At 50.4% G+C, this 19380-nt stretch overlaps 9 protein-coding genes across 9 annotated transcripts; 4 read left to right on the forward strand and 5 right to left on the reverse strand.

Annotated features, from left to right (window-relative positions):
- Window positions 1-257: 257 nt before the first annotated feature.
- On the forward strand, window positions 258-1440 carry QC762_000718 (uncharacterized protein; the record flags this gene model as incomplete). Its single annotated transcript, XM_062882842.1, has 3 exons — window positions 258-448; window positions 503-597; window positions 652-1440. 3 exons carry the CDS (start codon window positions 258-260, stop codon window positions 1257-1259), a joined length of 894 nt encoding a protein of 297 aa, XP_062746563.1. The 3' UTR covers window positions 1260-1440.
- On the reverse strand, window positions 1306-3027 carry QC762_000720 (uncharacterized protein; the record flags this gene model as incomplete). The annotated part of the gene is made up of 5 exons (XM_062882844.1): window positions 1306-1873; window positions 1932-2020; window positions 2076-2101; window positions 2157-2968; window positions 3021-3027. 5 exons carry the CDS (start codon window positions 3025-3027, stop codon window positions 1437-1439), a joined length of 1371 nt encoding a protein of 456 aa, XP_062746564.1. The 3' UTR covers window positions 1306-1436.
- Window positions 3028-3636: 609 nt separating this feature from the next.
- QC762_000730 (uncharacterized protein) lies at window positions 3637-4727 on the reverse strand (the record flags this gene model as incomplete). Its single annotated transcript, XM_062882846.1, has 2 exons — window positions 4053-4727; window positions 3637-3996 (listed from the first exon to the last, which is right to left on the reverse strand). The coding sequence occupies exons 1-2, from the start codon at window positions 4071-4073 to the stop codon at window positions 3637-3639; spliced, it is 381 nt and encodes a 126-aa protein (XP_062746565.1). The 5' UTR covers window positions 4074-4727.
- Window positions 4728-4891: 164 nt separating this feature from the next.
- Window positions 4892-5888, reverse strand: QC762_000740 (uncharacterized protein; the record flags this gene model as incomplete). Its single annotated transcript, XM_062882847.1, has 2 exons — window positions 4892-5577; window positions 5651-5888. The coding sequence occupies 2 exons, from the start codon at window positions 5886-5888 to the stop codon at window positions 4892-4894; spliced, it is 924 nt and encodes a 307-aa protein (XP_062746566.1).
- Window positions 5889-8048: 2160 nt separating this feature from the next.
- On the forward strand, window positions 8049-10106 carry QC762_000750 (uncharacterized protein; the record flags this gene model as incomplete). Its single annotated transcript, XM_062882849.1, has 2 exons — window positions 8049-8105; window positions 8328-10106. The coding sequence occupies 2 exons, from the start codon at window positions 8049-8051 to the stop codon at window positions 9681-9683; spliced, it is 1413 nt and encodes a 470-aa protein (XP_062746567.1). The 3' UTR covers window positions 9684-10106.
- A 580-nt stretch (window positions 10107-10686) lies between these two features.
- On the forward strand, window positions 10687-12245 carry QC762_000755 (uncharacterized protein; the record flags this gene model as incomplete). Its single annotated transcript, XM_062882850.1, has 2 exons — window positions 10687-11340; window positions 11409-12245. The coding sequence occupies 2 exons, from the start codon at window positions 10687-10689 to the stop codon at window positions 12243-12245; spliced, it is 1491 nt and encodes a 496-aa protein (XP_062746568.1).
- A 933-nt stretch (window positions 12246-13178) lies between these two features.
- Window positions 13179-14211, reverse strand: QC762_000770 (uncharacterized protein; the record flags this gene model as incomplete). The annotated part of the gene is made up of 2 exons (XM_062882851.1): window positions 13179-13542; window positions 13610-14211. 2 exons carry the CDS (start codon window positions 14209-14211, stop codon window positions 13428-13430), a joined length of 717 nt encoding a protein of 238 aa, XP_062746569.1. The 3' UTR covers window positions 13179-13427.
- Window positions 14212-16909: 2698 nt separating this feature from the next.
- QC762_000785 (uncharacterized protein) lies at window positions 16910-17767 on the forward strand (the record flags this gene model as incomplete). Its single annotated transcript, XM_062882853.1, has 1 exon — window positions 16910-17767. One exon carries the CDS (start codon window positions 16910-16912, stop codon window positions 17765-17767), a length of 858 nt encoding a protein of 285 aa, XP_062746570.1.
- On the reverse strand, window positions 17489-19213 carry QC762_000790 (uncharacterized protein). Its single transcript, XM_062882854.1, has 2 exons — window positions 18457-19213; window positions 17489-18376 (listed from the first exon to the last, which is right to left on the reverse strand). Exons 1-2 carry the CDS (start codon window positions 18795-18797, stop codon window positions 17866-17868), a joined length of 852 nt encoding a protein of 283 aa, XP_062746571.1. The 5' UTR covers window positions 18798-19213; the 3' UTR covers window positions 17489-17865.
- Between the last annotated feature and the right edge of the window lie 167 nt (window positions 19214-19380).

Here is a 19380-nt window from a genome sequence, read left to right on the forward strand (position 1 = left end):
AACCGCCAGTCCAGCGCTTGGATCGCCAACCTTTCTGCGTTGTACCTGTGAATCGCAATCACCTTTGGTTGAAGTCTTATCAGCATAGTCATAGATGCGGGTTTCGGTATGTAGGTTGGGAAAGGGAAAGGCAGACACGGCAGGATCAACCGGGGCAACAATAATGTCTGGGCATATAAGAGGAGAAAGAAGTGAATGATGGATGAGTACTCGTCACCAGCGCTCCCATCTTTGCCATCCAATCCTTCTAGCCCAGGATGAAATTCCTTGCCGTTTTCAACCTTGCTTTGTTGTGTGGACAGAGCGTGGCCTCGGTCCATTGCACGGTTGTGAAGCCTGATCTCGTGAAGCGAATGTGCGCGTTTGACAACTGCCCTTCTATCGGCTATGTCAAACGCGGGCAACTTGTACATGCCGCATGTTTAGCTGACTGCAGCACTGTGGATAAGTGAGTTTGTCTCAGGTCCCAAACACAGTCATCGGTGCTGACCCTAAGCTGGAGTCCATGGGTCAAGCTGTTTGACGATACCTTTATCCAAGCAAGGAAGCAATATCTCGAACAATGTCACACATTTGGCAAGGATGCTTTCATCAAAGGTAAGCTTGACTTTTACAAACTCAAGCTTCAACTTGCAGCTAACAGCGGCCAAGACCTTCCCCCTTGTCATGTGGTAGACAAAAGGTCGAAAACAGATTGCGCATTCCTGTCGAGCTCTCCTCAGTTACATTCACGACCTGGCAAACTTGGCTCAGGACTTCTCAAGCCCCTGAAAAGAGATACGGGCAACAGTCTCGAGTATGTGTCAGGGCCGATCGCATCACACAACACAACTCTTCCTGATAACGTAGGCAACTCGACGACTGTTTCCGCCAATTCAACCGTTTCTGCGAATTCGACGATTCACCTTGGCAACAATGCAACCAATCCGTTCTTCAAAAAGTGGTACAAGCGTCATGCCATCCAATCTCCTCAGATCTTCACTACGATAACCCTGCCTATACCAACCCCATCTCTCACAATTCCAATCACCACGCCAACTCTCTCATTGCCAATCCCAACCTCAACAGTCTCGACATCAATCCCGTTCCCGTCAACCACGGCAGCTAGTCTGCCTCTCCCTACCGGTATACTTTCGCGTCGCCATGATCAACAAAAGGTTGACTTTGCCTTCTTTCCCAACTCTACCATCCCGCTTGGCAATGTTACAAAGCCTCATGTTCCTAAAAGATCGCTTGTGGCTCTTCCTTTTAACGCTTAGACGGTGGTTGCTCAGCCTTGCTCTCGATTGTCTACTTTAGGTTTCTCTCTGTCTTTACCAATATCTGTACTGGAAAATCTTCTGATAGTTCGCCCTCGTTGATATTACGCTCTTTCAAGCATCATACGTTGCTCAGCTACTTGTAGGTAGTCTTTGATCTGCTCTAGGAACCCAATTTTACCCCGACTTTGCCTTGCTCTCTGCAAGAACCTTCTCGACTACTTGCAAGTCTTCTCTCAGACTGGTACAGAATCCACCCTCGGGGTCTGAAAAGATCTCGGCAAAGTACAATGCAGCCTCTCCGTACTTTTTCGCGCTCTCCGGGTCCCCTTTATCATAGTATAACTTCATGAAAACCTGGTAGTATTCCCCAATCTTGGTAATAAGCCTTTCCACCTGTGCCAGCTCGATGAACTCTCGGGTCCAATCCACCAAAGCGTCATATTGGGTCTCTGAGTCCTGCATGGCATAAAACAGCTCCATCAGCCGCTCGCGACGAGAGTCGGACGCGTCTCTGGCCTCGGCCGGGGCCGTGCAAAGTGCACAGGTACAGTTGAAATGCCAGTTGCCCAGCGATTTGGCACGGTATGACGTGGGCATGCCCAGCGGGATATCTATGTATGTTAGAGAGCAGTACCTGAGGGCGTCCGGATGAACTTCTGGAAACCTTACAGCTGATGGTGATCTCTTCTCCCGGCATGATATCTCTCGTTGCGATCGCCGACATGACCAAATCGTTGGAGGTGAAGCGTGGAAAGGCACTAGAACAATCAGCCACTCTTGACTTCTCTGAAAAATGGTGGCTCCGAGACCTACTTGGGATCACAAGCGTGGTTCATCCTCTATGTTCTGTCAGTCACTCTTCGCGTGTGGAAAATAGGAAGACATGAGACAAACCGCAATCTCGGGATACAGCCCTTTGCAATCACGACCGTTGACTGTCATGCCAAAGGCATTGGTCCGGATCACATCTTCCAGCACATGCATTTCACCTTTTCTGCTCCTCGCCAGGTTCAAAACCCGTTGTCTGTCCCCCAGTTGCTCCAACGCTCGCTGGTAATATTTTCTACCTTTTACAAAACCTTTTGCTCTCACAGATTCTCCTGCTGGTGTGGCCTTGCGCGTGCCTCCCTCTGTCACCTTGAATTTGACACCTGCTTCGTCCTCCTCTTCCCGGGGGAAGAAAGCGTTATCCGCAATCACGGCAGGAAAAGCGCGCATGATGGTTTCAAACCGGCTGATCTTTCTGGTTGCGATGACTCCTTTTCCCTTTCCGGGAATAGATATGATGGCGTATGGCAGATCGGGATGCTGAAACTCCTCCTGAGGTTTGAAATGTCTTCTCTCTAGCCAATGGTCCGCAGCTCTGTCGATGGCCACCACCAGGCCAGCAGCAGTTTCTGGAGTTGTCAGAAAGGACACTCCAGCCCCTAGATTGTACGACGCGGACGAAAAGACACAAAACTTCTCGCCTGGAATGTCGGAGAAGGACGTTGAGCAGAGAGGTTGGTGGGTCCACGGCAGATTGGGAATGTCGAAGGAATCTGATTCGTCATCCACTAAAAGAGGTGACTGCTTCGGTGCAGCAGATAATGGGGAGAGTAGAGGATTAGGACATGTGGTTTGAAGGGCAGAAACATGGTTGATAGTCAGGAAGAAAAAAGACCAAAGTATGGGTGAAAACTTGAAAGCCAGACGGTATGTGGGTTCTGGGAGTCATGTCAGCGACCTGCCGTCCTCATTGTCAAAAGATATACTTACTAGCCATGATGATGAGCTTTCGTTTCTTGACTTGTTCCGCTGGTCGGTTCTATTCAGATGAGATGGAGAAGATATCAAACTGTTTACCCAGCATCTTGCTACGGTGTTCGCTTGGGCATAATCACTTGGCGAACTGAGCACTGACAACGCCGAGAGTTTCGAGTTTTACCCTGTCCCAGATAGAATTCCCAGTAGGAATTCTGGAGGTCAAGGCGAATAGCCGCCAGTGGAAGATGCCCCGGTTAATACGGATATCGTGATATAGCCGACATCCAAGTCAATCCGAGTCAGTACATAGTCTGGCAGTGTCAAATGAAAAAAGTCAAAACAGTTGTATTCTCTATCGATGGTCATGCTCATGATGCAGAAATGCTGATGCTGGTGATGCTGATATCCAATATCCCAAATGTAATCCCAATGCTGTCCTCACAAAGTAGGTACCCAAGCCCAAAAATCGTAAATGTATCCCAAAGAACCGCGGACCACTAAAAGCCGCACAGAATCGAAGAAAGAGTGACCGATGGACTCCTCAGGTGAAGCTCACTGAACCAGAGGCTGGTTGAGAAAGAAAGGGGGCGCTGCGTGCATCCCGGGAGGTCATGTTGATGCGCCGGCTCTAGTACCCATCGGCTTGGGCAACAACAGTCCAACCGTCATCCTTACCCACGACAGGCTTGGGGGTGGAAGAGGTGACGGTGGAGCCAGAACGAGCGGCGTCGGTAGGATTAGAGCTGCACTTGGTGTAGCCGTCGGTGACGAGAACTTGCACGCCGGCAGGAAGGACCATGCGGCCGGTGCCCTGGGACATGAGAATCACATCCTCTTCGGTACCGGTGCGCTCGCCCTTAAGAAAGACGATGGACTTGCAGCCCTGAAAGTCGAATGTGCGCTCATAGTTGCGGGCGGGGATTTCGACGTAGTTGCTGAGGTCCGCAGAGGTGAAGACGGCTTCGGTCTTGTCCGACCAGCGGCGACGCTTGGACAATGTCAGTCTTTCATTTGCGCATGCGCTTCGAGTCAGGGGAGACCTACAAGTTCCTGGGCGTCAATCATGTTGATGGTGGTAAGCGGTGGTGGGTGGGTAAAGGTTGATGAGTGAAGATGTGATTGTGTCTGGGAGGAAAAAGAGGTAAGTTGTCCATGAACAACTGCTCTCTATTTAACAACCATCTTGAACTCTTGAGCAGGTCTCCTGATACCCACCGAGAATCTCCACGATGCAAAAGCGAAACCCGCTTCCTGCCCAAAGTCTCCAACACGGCATGCACCAATGTGCTGACATCCATAGACGTTGCAGATGACTGGGCCCACGCGCCAAGGATGAAGTGCCGTTGCCGTGTACCCAATGAAGTTTGTACAAGAAAATCAGCCAGAGCCCAACCCCAAACACGAACACACTTGGGATCTACTTTGGAGCCCAAAAGACCGTTCCCCGCTGTGATAACGGGGCCCAGACTGCCAGAGTCTGCCGAGTCTGCTAACGTGGACGGCCTTGGCAGGGCGGTTGGCGATTAGCGCGGGCCCATATCGAGTGGCATCGTGACGTGGCTGTTGTGGTGTCTCTGACCGACACTTGTCATTGGCCTCTCCTTGGCAGGGCGAGTGGAGAAGGGAGCGACACATCACGATCGATCGATTCCCGCCAGTGTCCACACACCTGACTCGTCTGATTTGGGATTTAAGCGCGCTGTAGTGCTGAGGCTGCTGCAAGCCTGCAAGATGCACAAACGAGCAACTGATCCAAAAGTTCAGCTGTCTAAACACAGTTAGACGATTCGCAGTGTTGCAGCGAACTTGGGAGCGAGTGGAAGGTGCGAGGAGATCAAGGCAAGACCAAGCCTTGATGAAACTCTACACTATTGATATGCTGTCTAGTGCATCTTCATCATGTCGACACTTGTAAGATAGTCACTTGTTCCCTTTGCCGGCTCCCGATCTTTTGGCCCACATGTTGTCCCCGCTTTCCCTTCCCCCCTGGCGCCGTCAACTCTCATCCACTGGTTGCGGCTCGTGGCCATCAGCAGATTTTTCTGAGCGTCGTCAAACCACCCATTGATGAAATCCCCATGAAAGCAGTACCCTTCGCCTACTTCGCCGCAAGCCAACTTCAGAGGTGGAGTGCCGGACCAACCTTTGGGAAGCAGGCTGCGAACATTGTATCGAACAGAGAACCGGAGCTGCGGAATTCGTTTCATACCTGAGGGACAACGGCCACCGTTCGCTGCGGTGTAGGCATAGTTCTTGATGTTGCTTGTCTGGACGCAATCCGGAAACCGAAGAATGACTTGGATATTGCCGCTGCACGTCACGCGAGGCATGAGAGCTCGATTACGGTTCTGTCTGTCCTCAGGCCCATTTTCACACCACCATGTCAGACCAGTGGTGCCCTCGTTCACATCACTCTGGCTTCTCGCTGTTGCATTTCCTGCAATGGCAAAAAAGTCTTGTGGATATGGAATCTCGGCCTTGTCGATGTTTTCATAGTATGTGCTGAACATGCCCGGATTCACCTCCACAAAGTCGGTTGGTCCCCGTACATAGTAAAGGGTTGGAATCCCTTCAATGTTGATGATTTTGGTTTCGCTTTAGCCGCCTGACACATGAACAACAAGAAGAATAAGAAAACTTACAGTACACTGACAAATCGTTGGGGTTCTCTCCAGAGGCACAGCCTTTCTGCAGGTCGGCCGTGGTGGGCAGGTCTTTGGTCACAGCATCGGATCCAAAGAATGAGTGCATATGAGAACGGTACTGCCCAGGATAAACGATAGGATCAATATTCTTGACCATGAATCGCTTGTGGCGGATGTCAGTATATGCCGTCACGACCGCCGCCAGAGCGCATGCAACAGCTGTCGAGACGATCATGATGGTGTTGAAACTGATAGTTGAAAGTGTCGATGACAGTCAATACATCAACATTCAGAATGCGATGATCCCCTTTTATCTGTTTTGGTAACAGTGAACCGTAAGAAACAGGGTTGTCGTGATATGTTGGGGCTGGATATGCCGGTACTCACCATTGAGCCTGCCAACCGCAATGCTGGGCTGAGTATCTACCGCGGAGATAAGCAACGGAATCATGAGAGAGTATTGGTGGCATTTTCCTTTCCATGCCTCCGGTTATAGGAGAGTATAGTCGAGCACAGATGCTTCCACCTATCGTGACAGGGCATTCCTGCTGCTTGATTCTTGGAAATACATTAGGCTGACCTTGAAGGCAAAATACTCCATGCAACCCTTCATAACAGAGTTCACAATGAAAACGAGTTTCGGCAGTTGATAGGTAATCACCAAATCTCTGTAAACAAGTGGCAAGATGTGCTTTCTCGAATCTACGTTATGAATGAACTCCCCCGAGTTCGTCGCTAACTACCTACACATTTCTGCTTCAGGCTGGAAAGTATGTAGGTATTCGACAATAAGGTATTTTCAACAACCTCTGATTGTGATCCACACATAGAAGAAGGCACAAACATCATCCCCATAAGACCAACAGCCTATATATCTATGAAAGTCAGAACGGGGTGTTGGGAGGCGTGGTCTACCTTGCTTCGAAACCCCCTATCCAAATGACATTACAGGTAGGATTTTATTGAGATTATATTTTTTCCACCCATCCTTCGTGTTTTCTTTCAACAGAGTACCTATCCACCACTCTTTTCATTTCTTTGATTTCCTTCAAGTTGTCATCCTATATGCAATAACTGTCGACTTACACATTTCTACCTAAATAGAAAATAAACCTCCTAACTATCTTTCGAAAGATAGTAAGTACCATTCGAGGCCCGTTAATGTCACTAAGCTAAGGTGCCAATATTTCAAGGCCAGTACTGTATCCCTGTAGCTAATGTAATCGTAAGATAAAGAAGGAAAAAGGAAAGGAAGGTTTGTGTGTGGCCCGTCTTGCTCTCCAAGATATCCTTGCCCTGGCCTGTGCCTTCCTCCTGCTCTCCCATTGGCCACAGTCTCCCTGCTCTCCTATTGGTCGCAACCTTCTTCCTGCTCCCTCTGCTCCCTGCACCCCTAACCCTGTCCGTGCTCTCTGCCGTATGCCGTCACAGTTAACGACCATTCGAGACCATTTGGTTATATTTCAGGGTATAGTTGCAGATGCTGTTCCAGGTATATTGACTTACATTTCTTTACAATGTCGGACTCTCTCCATAGCATGCCTCTTAAGAGGTTGGAAAATAAGGTCATGACCCCCTGGCATCGATGTATTTGTACCAAGGTCTCAGAACCTTTAAGGGGTCAGAAAACCACTAAGCAAACTTTCTCCCGTACAAATAGCGGCTATAAGCTGCTTGATAGCCATGAGTGGTCTGTCCCAAAAGCTGCCGGTCGCCTACCTGAGTCCATCCCATTGACTGAGCGAAAATGGTGGAGGGTGCGAATCGTGCGATACGAAAATTGTAGCAGCTTGATTTGCAGATGAGGCATGGAAACACTAAAGAGATCACGAAAAGAAATTCTTCGTTGCAATGAACTACGTTGGCTTGAATGGAGTCGAGACTATTATTAGCCTCAAAACTCAATGTACAACGATGCGAAAGGCTGGAAGTGCACCAGTTCACGACCATACTGAAGCACTGGGTTATTCTCCACCCATTGTTCTACTACAAATCACATAGCAGTATCAAGTAATGGCACAAGAGAAGTTGGCTGCCATGGATGACAGCAGGTTAAGATGCTTCAATCGCTTAGAAGTCTTCAACATGTCGTTGCACTACGTAATATTGTATTAACGGCTTGTCTAATGGTACAGGATGTTAGGGTCCAAATAACCTGTGAGAATGATCAACCATAGCAATCATCACGTAGTGAAACGGTCATAGTGTTTTGTTTTTTTTAAAAAAAAAGAGAGAAACAGGGTTTGTAGTGCAGGCCTTGGTAAGCTTGTCATACTTGTTTTTGGTGTTGAATGAAGCTCCGTATTTCCTGATAAAGACTCAAAGGATCTTGGCTCAACGCGGGGTTAGCCCTTGTGTATATCCCGTATTCTTTAGCCGCTGCAGTTATGCCGAGATGCTGTTTATCCGTGAGCAGCTTGTCGTTGAGCGGACCAATGGCAAGTTCACCTCGGTTTCTCGCCCGTTGTTATGGGGTATCATTACATAGAGTCGGAAGAGATGAGACCAGAAGAAGAGCGTTGGATCATACTGTCACAGTGTAGGAGCCGGTTATTTGCTGACCAGGCGTACACGAGCACATCGAAAATGGGATAGGAAGCTCCCAAGACGAATCCTTCACGCTGACAAGTCAAGTTGTTAGCCCTTTAATAGTGTGCAACATTACCTTTCATAGAAACCACATTTCTCCACGAGACCAAACCAGCTGGAAAACACCTTGAAGCTCGACAAGATGCTGTTTGTGGGATTCTGGCTGATGGCCACGGCCTCAGCCGTCGTTATACTTCCAGGGGGAGAACCAAAGCCCTACACAAGCCAGTATCCGATCTTGGCAACAACAGAAGACGCCTACTTTCGTGAATCCGCCCCCAATGAACTTTGGAGCGTCAACAACACCGTCAAGGTGATTCTGAGCTCACACTCGACCACCAACATATCCAATGATGCCGGGCTGTATCCTTCTGGTGACTCTTTCATTCGCGGCGCAATACAGGCGTGGGGTGAGCATTTGCACCTGGTCGTGCGCCCCGAAGAGGTCTGGTTCACCATTTTGGTGCAGATGAACTTTTATATGACATCTCATGCCGAGGAAGTTCGAGAGCTATTCGTCAATCACCAAGGACAACGGGAGATTCTCGTCGAGGATCTCACATGGTACCGCATTTTAAGCCGTTTCAGAACAGAAATTCAAGCGAGAGTCAAAACCGATTGGTTGATGGACTGGATCATGCCCAACTTCTCAACAACAACCGAGAGCGACGTCATGACGGCCAATATCCTAATGATGGGTCTGACCAAAGCCTACTTCAAATACATTGGAAAACCTGTCTGTGGTCTACCATCGGTTACGCTGCTCGGCGAGCTTTCAGACTGGCAGAAGATCCTAGCAAAGCTCGACCGTCTGCCTGACTTTGGCCCGGAGCCCGAAGAATACAAGGCCAGACTCCGTCCTATTCTTTCGAGATTTGTCACAAGCTTCGAACAACCCGATTCACCCGCCACGCAAGAGTTTTGGAACCAAATTGTGACAGGAAGAGCGGGCAAAGTGTGCGGATCACCGCCAGTATTTCTCTCTGGATGGATCACGGGCTTCTTTTTCTGGAACGAGAACGGCCAGGCTTTCGCGCGTCAAAAAGGCAACATGTTGACACTTGATGGCATCTCCTATCCCGTTCTTGACCTCGAATTTGCACCAGTGGGATACGCAAGAGCCCCATTTGTGATGCGGAACTACCAAGGTCAAGGGGACTTCCCTGCATACGTCGCGGCTGGCAATCTAGGGAAGCAGGTCACAACCGGTCCCCCGGCCGGGTACAAGGAGGCGTTGTTGAGGACTAGTGGCAATGTTAGCCTTGCCGACGACAAGGCTAGGCATGCAACTCTGAGGCCCTTGAGTGCATGGATGCTGTACGGCCCCCTCAGTCATGAGCCCCGATCAGGTTGGTTCAAGGAGGATGAGTTGATGGATATTCAGATGAGTGTCAAAAAGTACATGACTGGAGACACGTGTGGTTTGCTGGCCGCTCCTTGATGTCAGTTATTGTTAGTTTTCACAGCCTCAAAACAGTTTGGCTCTTCATCCTGCACTGGCCTGAAACTGCCTCATCCCATGTCTGCCTTGAACTCATGGTGCTGAGGACCCGCTCATACATTATATTGGCCATCCTGAAACATGAACGTATATTTGGGGCTTCTGCTGGGTCAGCTTCGAATTCCGAGGCCTCTTGATATCTTTACTCGCTACCATATTCTGGGACTCCTCCTTACGGCAAAGTTCAAAGCAAAACTGTGCCGCAGTTCTAGCCAAGTCATCCGACAACCTGCGACCATCACAGTCAGTGCACATCTAGGCCCTCATGGCCCCTGCTTTGTCAGAGGCTTGCAGTGTCCCCAACTATTGAAATCCTTTGATCCTTCGCCATTAGCCGTGCAAAAAAGGTATAGCTACTTCGCCACTCTACACATGACCTCCTTCAATTAGGTAGATCATCATCCCAGACTCGAGATGCTGACCGGAAGTCTCGGAAACCGTATTGCATATGCATTGCTCTTGGCATTAGCAAGGCGTGCAAGGTGTAGGTCTTGAATTCCCATCATTGGACCTTTGCCAAGTTGAGGACTGAGTTGTCAGCCCTTGTGGTCATATCTACCAGAGCAATTCCATGGAAAAGCAATCTTGTCATTGACCGAGAAGGAGCGGTGAAAGATAACAGAGGACACCAAAGTGCGTAGTTGCCATAAGGTATGAGGTATCAGGAGCTACGTCTCTGGCCTGAGGTTTTCCAAGTTGCTTGTGCGAGACCACACAAACGACCCCGTAATTTGAATACGATGATTATAAAAGTAAGTATTTGGCAGTACTGCAAAGGATTCAGGCACAGCAAGACCCATGACTGTTGCTGGTGTCGGTGAGCATAAACCTGGCAAATAGGTAGCCAAGGGGGGTAGGTAGGCAACTATATGTATCTGTAAGAGACGAGAACTAGAATTACCATGCAGCTGCTGAAAAGTTCACAGGTACACCTTACTCCAACATGCTTCAATTCAGAGTCCCACTCGCCCTTTGCTGGCTTCTAGGCGCTGTTTCTCTCTCAACTACTCGCGCGTTATCCACCCCTTCCAGCCAAACAGTGTCACCAGGAAATTCGATTATTCCCGGATCGTCGATTGCCGTCAAGATTGATAGAGCAGCCGCGGTCTCCTCGCGCTCTCTGGGCGGCATCAAGTCCGTCGAACAACTGATTCGAAACGCTCAAAGAGACTCTCAGCTGAGCAAAAGAGAGGTAGAATTCACCGTTCATCCTCTCATCACCACCGTGTCACCAAAGAGAATCACTCAGTTGGTCGAGAGAGCGACTGTCCTTAACCCAAACTACGTCCCAACAGATTTCAGCACATGGTATCAAGTTCTTTTTCCGGAACCCGAAAGCGAGGACAACCAAACTCTCCATGACCTTCTGGCTACGCTCTCTGGCTACCAAGAGGTAGCAAGCTGCCATCCACTCGGTGGCGGCATCCTCCCCGCCGTGGACCCCAGCAATGACCCCCTATTTCCAAACCAGGGATATATGACGCCAGCAGGGGAGGGTATCAACGCGCCATACGCATGGGGATTCCCCGGTGGCGATGGAGCCAACACTACCATCATCGACATTGAGAGGGGTTGGAAGCTGGATCATGAGGATTTGGTACGCTACATCTATCCATCTCCCTTGGTAGCTTGTCACGCTCTTACTAACAGACACGATGTTGACAGGTGGATGCTAATATCACACTTCTAGCCGGGTTGAATGTCAAAGACAGATATCAATCCAATTACCGGCACGGAACAGCCGTTCTCGGTGAAATGCTCATGGTGGACAACAACATTGGCGGCGTGGGCATCATCCCTGGAGCTCAGGGGCATGTTGTCGGGGTGACGCGTGTTGTCGGCGGCGGCCCTTTTGAGAATTATCCCGAGGCCATCCTGGATGCCGTCGATGCTCTTGGCTTTGGAGATGCGATATTGCTTGAAATCCAGGTTCCCGATGCCAACGGCAACATGTTTCCCGTCGAAATCATCGATGCCGTGTTCGACGCCATCTCCCTTGCAACCTCCCTGGGAATTACGGTCATTGAGCCTGCTGGCAACGGTCAGCAAGACCTGGATGCTCCAATCCTTCGCATTGGCAGCGCAACCCCAGCGCCTATTCTCAACCCGAGTAGTCCCGAGTTCCGCGATTCGGGCGCCATCATGGTTGGCGCAGCGACGTCGACAATACCTCGGACCAGAGTACTCGAGTCCAATTACGGGGCACGCATCGATGTGCATGCCTGGGGCGAAAACATTCTCACCGCCTCAGTTGCGGGTTCGGCCGACGATATCGACACCTACTTGCCCTTTGACGGCACATCGGGAGCCGCTCCCATCATTGCCGGCGCAGCCCTCAGCGTTCAGGGGATGATCAGTGCCAACCGCGGGACAAAGTTGGATGCACTTGTACTCCGAGACCTGATCAAGATTGATGGAACACCCACCTCTAATCCATCCGTCGACAAGCTAGGAGTGCAGCCTGACCTTCGTGCGCTCATTGACGGAGGCCATCTTTTGTAGTCAGAAATTCTTTCTCTACCTTATTAGTCTATGGAGTAATAGTAGCTACCTACTTTGCTTAGTTTCTCATCATGAGAGTCTGTAAAATGCACTTACTCCGTCTGAGTACCTTACGTACAGTTTGAATCTGCCCTGACATCAGCCCAACGCCCCGAATCCTGCACATCGCTGACCGAAAACAGTTACACCTAGCAGTATCGTGTGTCAGCACGTAAACCTAGGTAAGACACGTTGGAGGCCAACAGGCTTAAAAGGCGACTTTGCCTGCTCTCCCAGCCAACTGTCCCTCTTCAAGTTCATCCAACGTAGAGTACCTAGCCCAATCTCTACCTCCTGAAACATGAAACCCCAAGCTATCCTTTCGGCGCTGGCGGGAAGTATGAGCTGCTCCATATCACCAGAAACAGAGCCAACGACAGCATTGAGATACCAACCGCCCAAAGCCCATATGCCTTCACTGGTCTGCTCATATACACAAGCAGCGGCTACATGTCCGCGCACATGACATCGTTCAATGTCTCCAACCTTCACGACGACGGAGCAAACATGGTCTGGCCCCCTCGAAATACCACAGATCTTGACGACGCGTGGGCCGTTGTCGCCAAAACTACGCTTGCATATGCTGGCACCTTGTCGATTAATCCAGAGGTTCCGTCCACCAAAGAGTCCAGAGCTGTCCTGCAGGGCCCGTTTCATGTCACAAACTTGCCCGCATGGGTCGGTGGGACTCAAAAACGGAATTACAGGGTGGTGAAGCACAAAGGCCAAAACGGGGGCACATTCTTGAGACTCAGCGCACCTGTGAACGCAGACGCTACGGTTGAGGGTACGCTTTGGTGTAGAAAACTGGACTGATGGTGTTGGGGCTTACCGTGACTGCTTACTCGCCATTGAAACAGTATTCCAGGCCAAGATGTACCTAGCTTTTGATCATTTTTCAAAGGCAATAATTGATGCTGTTGCTTGAGTGGCAAACAAACTAACGCAAGAAATTCAAGCATCTGCCCTCCGCCAGCTGCTTTTCTGCATGTAATCTCTTCCACCGCCGTGTACATCTCTCGCCTTGTGGCCAATCTGGCTACCCCCTCCAGATGACTGGCTTTGGCCGTGCTGGTCAGGGCCTCTCCCATCTCGAGCTATGGAGAGACGAACGGCCACTCCATTCATTGCCGTGCCTCTCAGTTACTTGACAGCACGGTCAACTTCCTCGGGGAAGCCAAGGTCAACATAACAGTGATGGTGGTTCCCAGGCGTAGATCGGAGCGAGTATGAAACCACGCGCTTGCCGATGGCGACGCTAAAACGTGCGGTGTCAATCCATCTGGACATGTTTGAAGATGACATGCTTGGGAGCATGGATTTACACGTCGAAGCCTGAAAAAAAGCTGCGAATCTCAGCGTCGTTGTGTTCCTGATCAATCATTTTGTCGAGGCCATCGATGCGGATGCGGGTGCTGTCCTTGTTGGAGTAACTTTGCAGACGATTCAGGGCAGCATACGGCCCTTGCTGGTCTTCTGTTTGCTCTCTTGGGGAATTCCAGCCCCGAAATCTCGCCCCATCCTTCTGTTCTGAGGCGCCGTCGGCACCTTTCCAATCACCCCATCTCTGGAACACAGGTCGAAATTCAGCGGAGCTCTGGTCTCCACGCGATGATCTCCCATGTCCCTTGGGTACACAGGGGCCCAGCTTGACGACCCTCCCGAGGATTGATTGGCCCGCAAGCGCCTCCGAAGCGTAGGTAGCCTCTTGGTGTGATGGAAAGTCGACGAAACAGTACCCTCGGTTTCTACCACTGATAGGATCGATCGAAATATGGATTTTCTGAAAGCTGTTGAGGTTGGCCCCGACGAGCAATTCCTTCACATCTGCCGGTTTGGCAAAATAGTCCAAACTACCAACATAAATCCGATTGAAGTCAGTCGGGACGGCAGTGTTCAGCTCTTGATCATCGTGACGCCTCGCCATCTTTGAGTTGGTGGCTATCGTATAGCTGATAAGAGTATTTGTCGAGTACTGTCTATGCGCAAGAGCAAGAAGATTTTACTGCTGGAGGTGGCGCAAAAGCCCTCCCACAATTTTAGGCTAAACCGCACGTCAAAGTGGGTCAACAATGTATTGGCGGGCAAGCTTGAATGAGGTACCAACCCTACTTTAGTACCTTAGGGAAGAATGTCCAAGAGAGACAGACAGTCAAAGTGAACCAATGCGAGACAAGGCCTTGATGTTTGTTCTGAGTATGAAGTTCAATCACATGTCACAGCAGATCACTGTCACACTGACGGCGCCGAACACAGCTTCTCATCACATGGGAAGCTCTGCGCCTTCTCTGTTGTTGGGCATACTGTTGTGTGTCCACGTTGCTGCCAGCTTTTTGTCAAGGTAGAGGCTGTATTCGAATCATACAGGTACTCATACTAGATGCCTAGACCGTCAAAACTGGTCTCCTCATCAATAACAACGCCAAACTGTTTCACCGCAATTGAATAACTCTCACGAACCGCTTCGCTGGCATAGATCCTCATCTCCTTTTCGTAACGCTCTGTGACCCCTGCCTTGTATCCGCCAGCTTCACGCAAGAGACGACCAATTAGTGCAGAGTCTCTTACAGCGGTGTTGGCGCCGATGCCACCAGCTGGATTCATGGAATGAACAGAGTCACCAATGACGGTGACGCGTGGTTGGTTTGGTCAGTCAGGAACACCTGAGGGTGTTGAACAGGTGATCTTCCAAAATGCGGCCTCAGACTCGTTCATGTCTTCGAATAGCGGTCTAAAGCGAGGGTGCCACTTCTGTGTCAGAGATTTGGCGATGTCTGCTGCCGTCCTGCCCACGATGGTGTAGTCGTCATTTGGAGCCCGAATTACGCCGGGGTGACCACCCATGGTCCAGCCGAAAGAGACGCTTGGATCATCCATCTCTTCAGGGCGGACGTTCGTAATGACGAAAACAGACCCTTCTGGGCGTGTATCGTCCAGCAACCGAAAGACTCCCTCGCCGAGGCCTTTGAAGGATGCGCTCGGCGCCTGCCCGTGAGTCCCCCTCGCGCCTGTGTCATAGACCTTCAGCTTCCCTTCTGAAAGTTGCTTGGCAACCTTGGAGTATATCCCTTCTCCGCCAACCAACAAGGGGCCTTCGACAGACCTAGTCCCATCCGCAAAGATGGCTTGTACCCCGTCTTCAGTGACTTCATAGCCCGTCACATGCTTGCCGCACTCAATGTTGTCCTCGCAACCTTGGGCAAATATTCTTCGCATGTCCTCCCTGGAAATCCCAATCGTTTTGCCTCCTCCCTGTCGCGATACTAGCGCCGGTGGGACCAAGTGATGCTCGTTCTGCTCTCCGGTCACGGCGTTAAACGATGCAAATCCGAGTCCGCCCGTCTTGCCAAAGGTGTCCCAGAATCGCTGCCAAGTCTCGGGATCCAAGACGGCCTGGATGGCATCCAAGCCTTCAGAAGATAAGCGAAGCCGGTAACCCTGAGCACGAAAAACAAAACATCTCGTTCAAAGACCCTGTAAGGAATACCGGAGAGCCTCAGCGACTGTGCTAATAAGAGGGAGGCGATACCCGCACCAGCGATAAGGATAGGTTTTCTGTCGGTCATTGTTGGCGGTGCACCTTTGTTTCAAGGATGCAGGTACCTATGGAAGAGAGCCGGTATTCGAGAGTCTGGGAGCAGGCATGCTCTTGTAGATCAAATCACGCCCTGAGCATTTGTTGGAGTCGTCTACATGTCGGTGAGCCCCTCTACTTGCTGCATGCCATTATTAATGTGTTAATAAATTCAGGCATGGGCTGACAAATCGCGGCAATCGCGTAATGACCATTGCTGGTGTGACAAGGGCTGTAATACCAGGGCTTGGAACTCATGGTTCAATTCAGGCTAATGATCTTCAATGGCCTCGAAGAGCGTGATGAGGAAGAAGAAGGTCTAGGAATACAGACAGATCTCAGAGACGCGTATTTATCCATCGTCAGGTGGTCCGTGCCCAGTGGCCTCAAGCCGCTGCCAAGTTCCTCAATATCTCAGGTTGACCAATATCATCTTCTTAATAACCGCGAAGCCTGTGATCGTCTACCTCACTTTGACTACTGGTTCACAGCGTGCAGTTACCCCTTCTTTCAGTGGCATCGACGGTGTTGTTGGTCGTGTTCACGGTGGTTGGTTCGTTGACGTGTGACAGCTGGTACACGATAAGCCTGAGATCGGACGAATGTACCTTCTTGTGGCTTTTGCACTTGACCTCTTCGACACATTATGAAAATAAAGGAATATAGAATAAGATTGAATAGCAAAAACACCAAAACATACTTCAATCCTAGCCTGGCAGAATGCTCTTTTCCACCGAATTGTAGTGGCTGGTCCGTGTTCATAAACCCTCATGGATTTATCTTCCAAGTCAAAGGTATCAGATTAAAAGCCACCAAAGAGAAAAGAGGGTATCCACTTACACCCGACGCCCTGGCGCTTTCCCTCTTTCAACCGCACGGCAGAACTTTTCACCGACGGCATTTGCAAGGGCCTTGTGGTGGGATTAGTTCGGGGCTCACAAGAAGCTTCGTCATCTTGATTAACAGAACTCGCCCGGCCACATTCCTTCGTTTTGTCAATTCGCTCACACTATACTCGCAACTACTAAACTGCACGCAACGATAACTCACCATGTCTACTAGAGCCCTTGTTATCGGCGGTACGAACGGTATCGGATATGCCATGGCATGCCGAATCGCCATCGACAACCCGTCATCCACCGTGATCATCAGCGGTCGCAATAAGCCAGCCATGATTCCTCACCCCAACATCGAGTTCCTTGCTGTTGACGCCTCATCCATGCTTCAAATCAAACAGTACACAGACAAAATCATAACTTCCCACAGGGCCCGGAAGCTCGATTTTCTCATCATGACGCAGGGTATTTTCACCATGGCCGGCCGTACAGAAACCACCGAGGGCATCGACAACAAGATGGCTCTCCACTACTATGGCAAACAGCTTCTCATCAGAGAACTTCTCCCAGTGCTGAAAGATAATGCCAGGGTGATAATTGTTCTGGATGGCAAAAACGGTGCCCCAGCGAAGCTGGACTGGAACGATCTGGATTTGAAAAGGACTTACAGCTTGCCCAGTGCTGCCTACCACTGCATCTCGATGAATGATTCCATGATCCAGTTCCACGCCGCACAGCAACAGCAGAACGGCAACTCAAAAAGGCACTTTGTTCATGCCTACCCCGGCGTGGTGGCGTCCAACATCATGGCGGGCCTGCCTTGGTATCTGCGCGGGCCATCTCAGATCCTGATGAAGATGGCAGCGGTGTCAACAGACACATGTGCTGAGTATTTGTTGCAAGGAGTATCTGAAGTCACCCAGAAGGCCGAGAAGGAGGGAAGGTTTTGGAGCAACATTGATCAGAAAGGGCGAGCGGTACCAGACAAGGCAATCTGGACTGAGGAGCAGCTGAAGTCAGTATCTGACCACACCTGGACATTGATTGACAGTGCACTCAAGTGTACTGCCTGAGCTATTCTCGCGTGGCAGATTTGGGAAGATTTCATCAGTGCCTATAGACCTTTCCTTGTTATCATTATCTACCTAGTCAAGATTTCTGGAGGTCTGATTCATCGCTGAATAAGAATGGCCGCTTCAGTTCCATCGTCCGGCTTCTTTGCTTCCAGTGTATGTTTGAGCCAGCATTGGGGACCATCGTTGAAGACAACACCCACACAGCCTGTTTTGTCGGCGCAAACCTTGATGCAGTTTGTCAAGCTCGCTACTATCTTGTCTTTTACCAATCCAAACCCGGGATTGGTGTCCCCGAAAGCATAATTGACGTCGCAAAGTCGTTGGAACCTGAGCTCGCCACGCGAGGGCGAAGAGACATCAAGGTTGAGCCGGTCCACACCAGGGCACTCCATCGTGACAGGGCCGCTCGGGGAGTCCACTGTTCTAGCCGGCACTGAAGGGGTAGGCGTGGTCGTGGTTGTTGCTAATGTCGGTGTTGGTGTTGGTGTCAAGTCCGGCCCAGTTGTAGTCTCTGGAGCAATAGCTGGTGACGTCGGCGGTGATAGTGCCGTGTTGGAACTGCCTGTGACCGCCGCATTGGTACTCACTACGTCTTCATGCGATACGCTAAAGAGGGTGGATAGATCAGCGGCTGGAAAAGGACATTGTAGTGTCTCTCATGGGTAAAGCGTCGTCCATTGACTCACCTGGTATTGCCCGCCGTTTTGATGGCCCCGGTTGCCATGGCTCCTAGAAGACCAGCAAGAATGGCGATTATCACGAGGGCTACGAGAGCTACCCATGTAACCGGCTTTTTCCAAAAAGGCCGACCAGGCTTTTCAGGTATTCCTGATTCATATCCTGCCAGCTCGTGTGGATATGCCGGTGGCATCTGACTCGGTACTATAGACGGCCGGTGATAGACCGGCTCATGTTTTGCGAGGACCTCGGGGAACAGCGTATGTGGGTTGTCGTTTGGAATGAGGCCATCGTTGTACGGCATGGTCGGCGGAATCGCTTGACGTGGCGGTGTGTAGTTGCTGGCCATCTTCCCCTATGGCTCCGGTCTCAAGCAAACAGCTCTGGAGTTCGCCGCTGGAAACCAGACAGCGGGAGGAGAATGGTTTTAGAGAAAGGTCTCTTTTGATTGCGATTGCTGTGCCTCCTCCCGGCGTTGATGCGAAGATCATACTAAGGCGACATGGTTACATTTTGTGCGTTGTTGGTTCTCTTTCAGCGAATGGCGAACCGCACGGCCCCCAACAGCAGGCCATGACTGAAGATCGGTTTCGCCGTCACGTTGTCTACATAAAGCAGGTCAGAACACTGGAATTGTTGGACATTAGCTGACAACTGGCTGCAACCGTTGGAGAGTCGTGTATCTAGGGTATCTACCTTAGTCAGCAAGGCATAACTAAAGGAAAGTGGTTGAGAATATACCATGTACAAGTATCATTCTCGGACCAAAGATGGGGGACGACATACCTCCCAGCTATCAGAAGCACCTGTTTCATATTACCGCCCAGTTACCCACCTATCTTTGCCGCGATGCCGCGTCCAGGACTGTAAGAACGTCCTAGATTAACCGAAGCCGCCAGGAATAAAGCAACGGAACATAGCGGAAACATAAT

The sequence above is a fragment of the Podospora pseudocomata genome (assembly GCF_035222375.1).
Source record: "Podospora pseudocomata strain CBS 415.72m chromosome 2 map unlocalized CBS415.72m_2, whole genome shotgun sequence".
Taxonomy (NCBI): domain Eukaryota; kingdom Fungi; phylum Ascomycota; class Sordariomycetes; order Sordariales; family Podosporaceae; genus Podospora; species Podospora pseudocomata.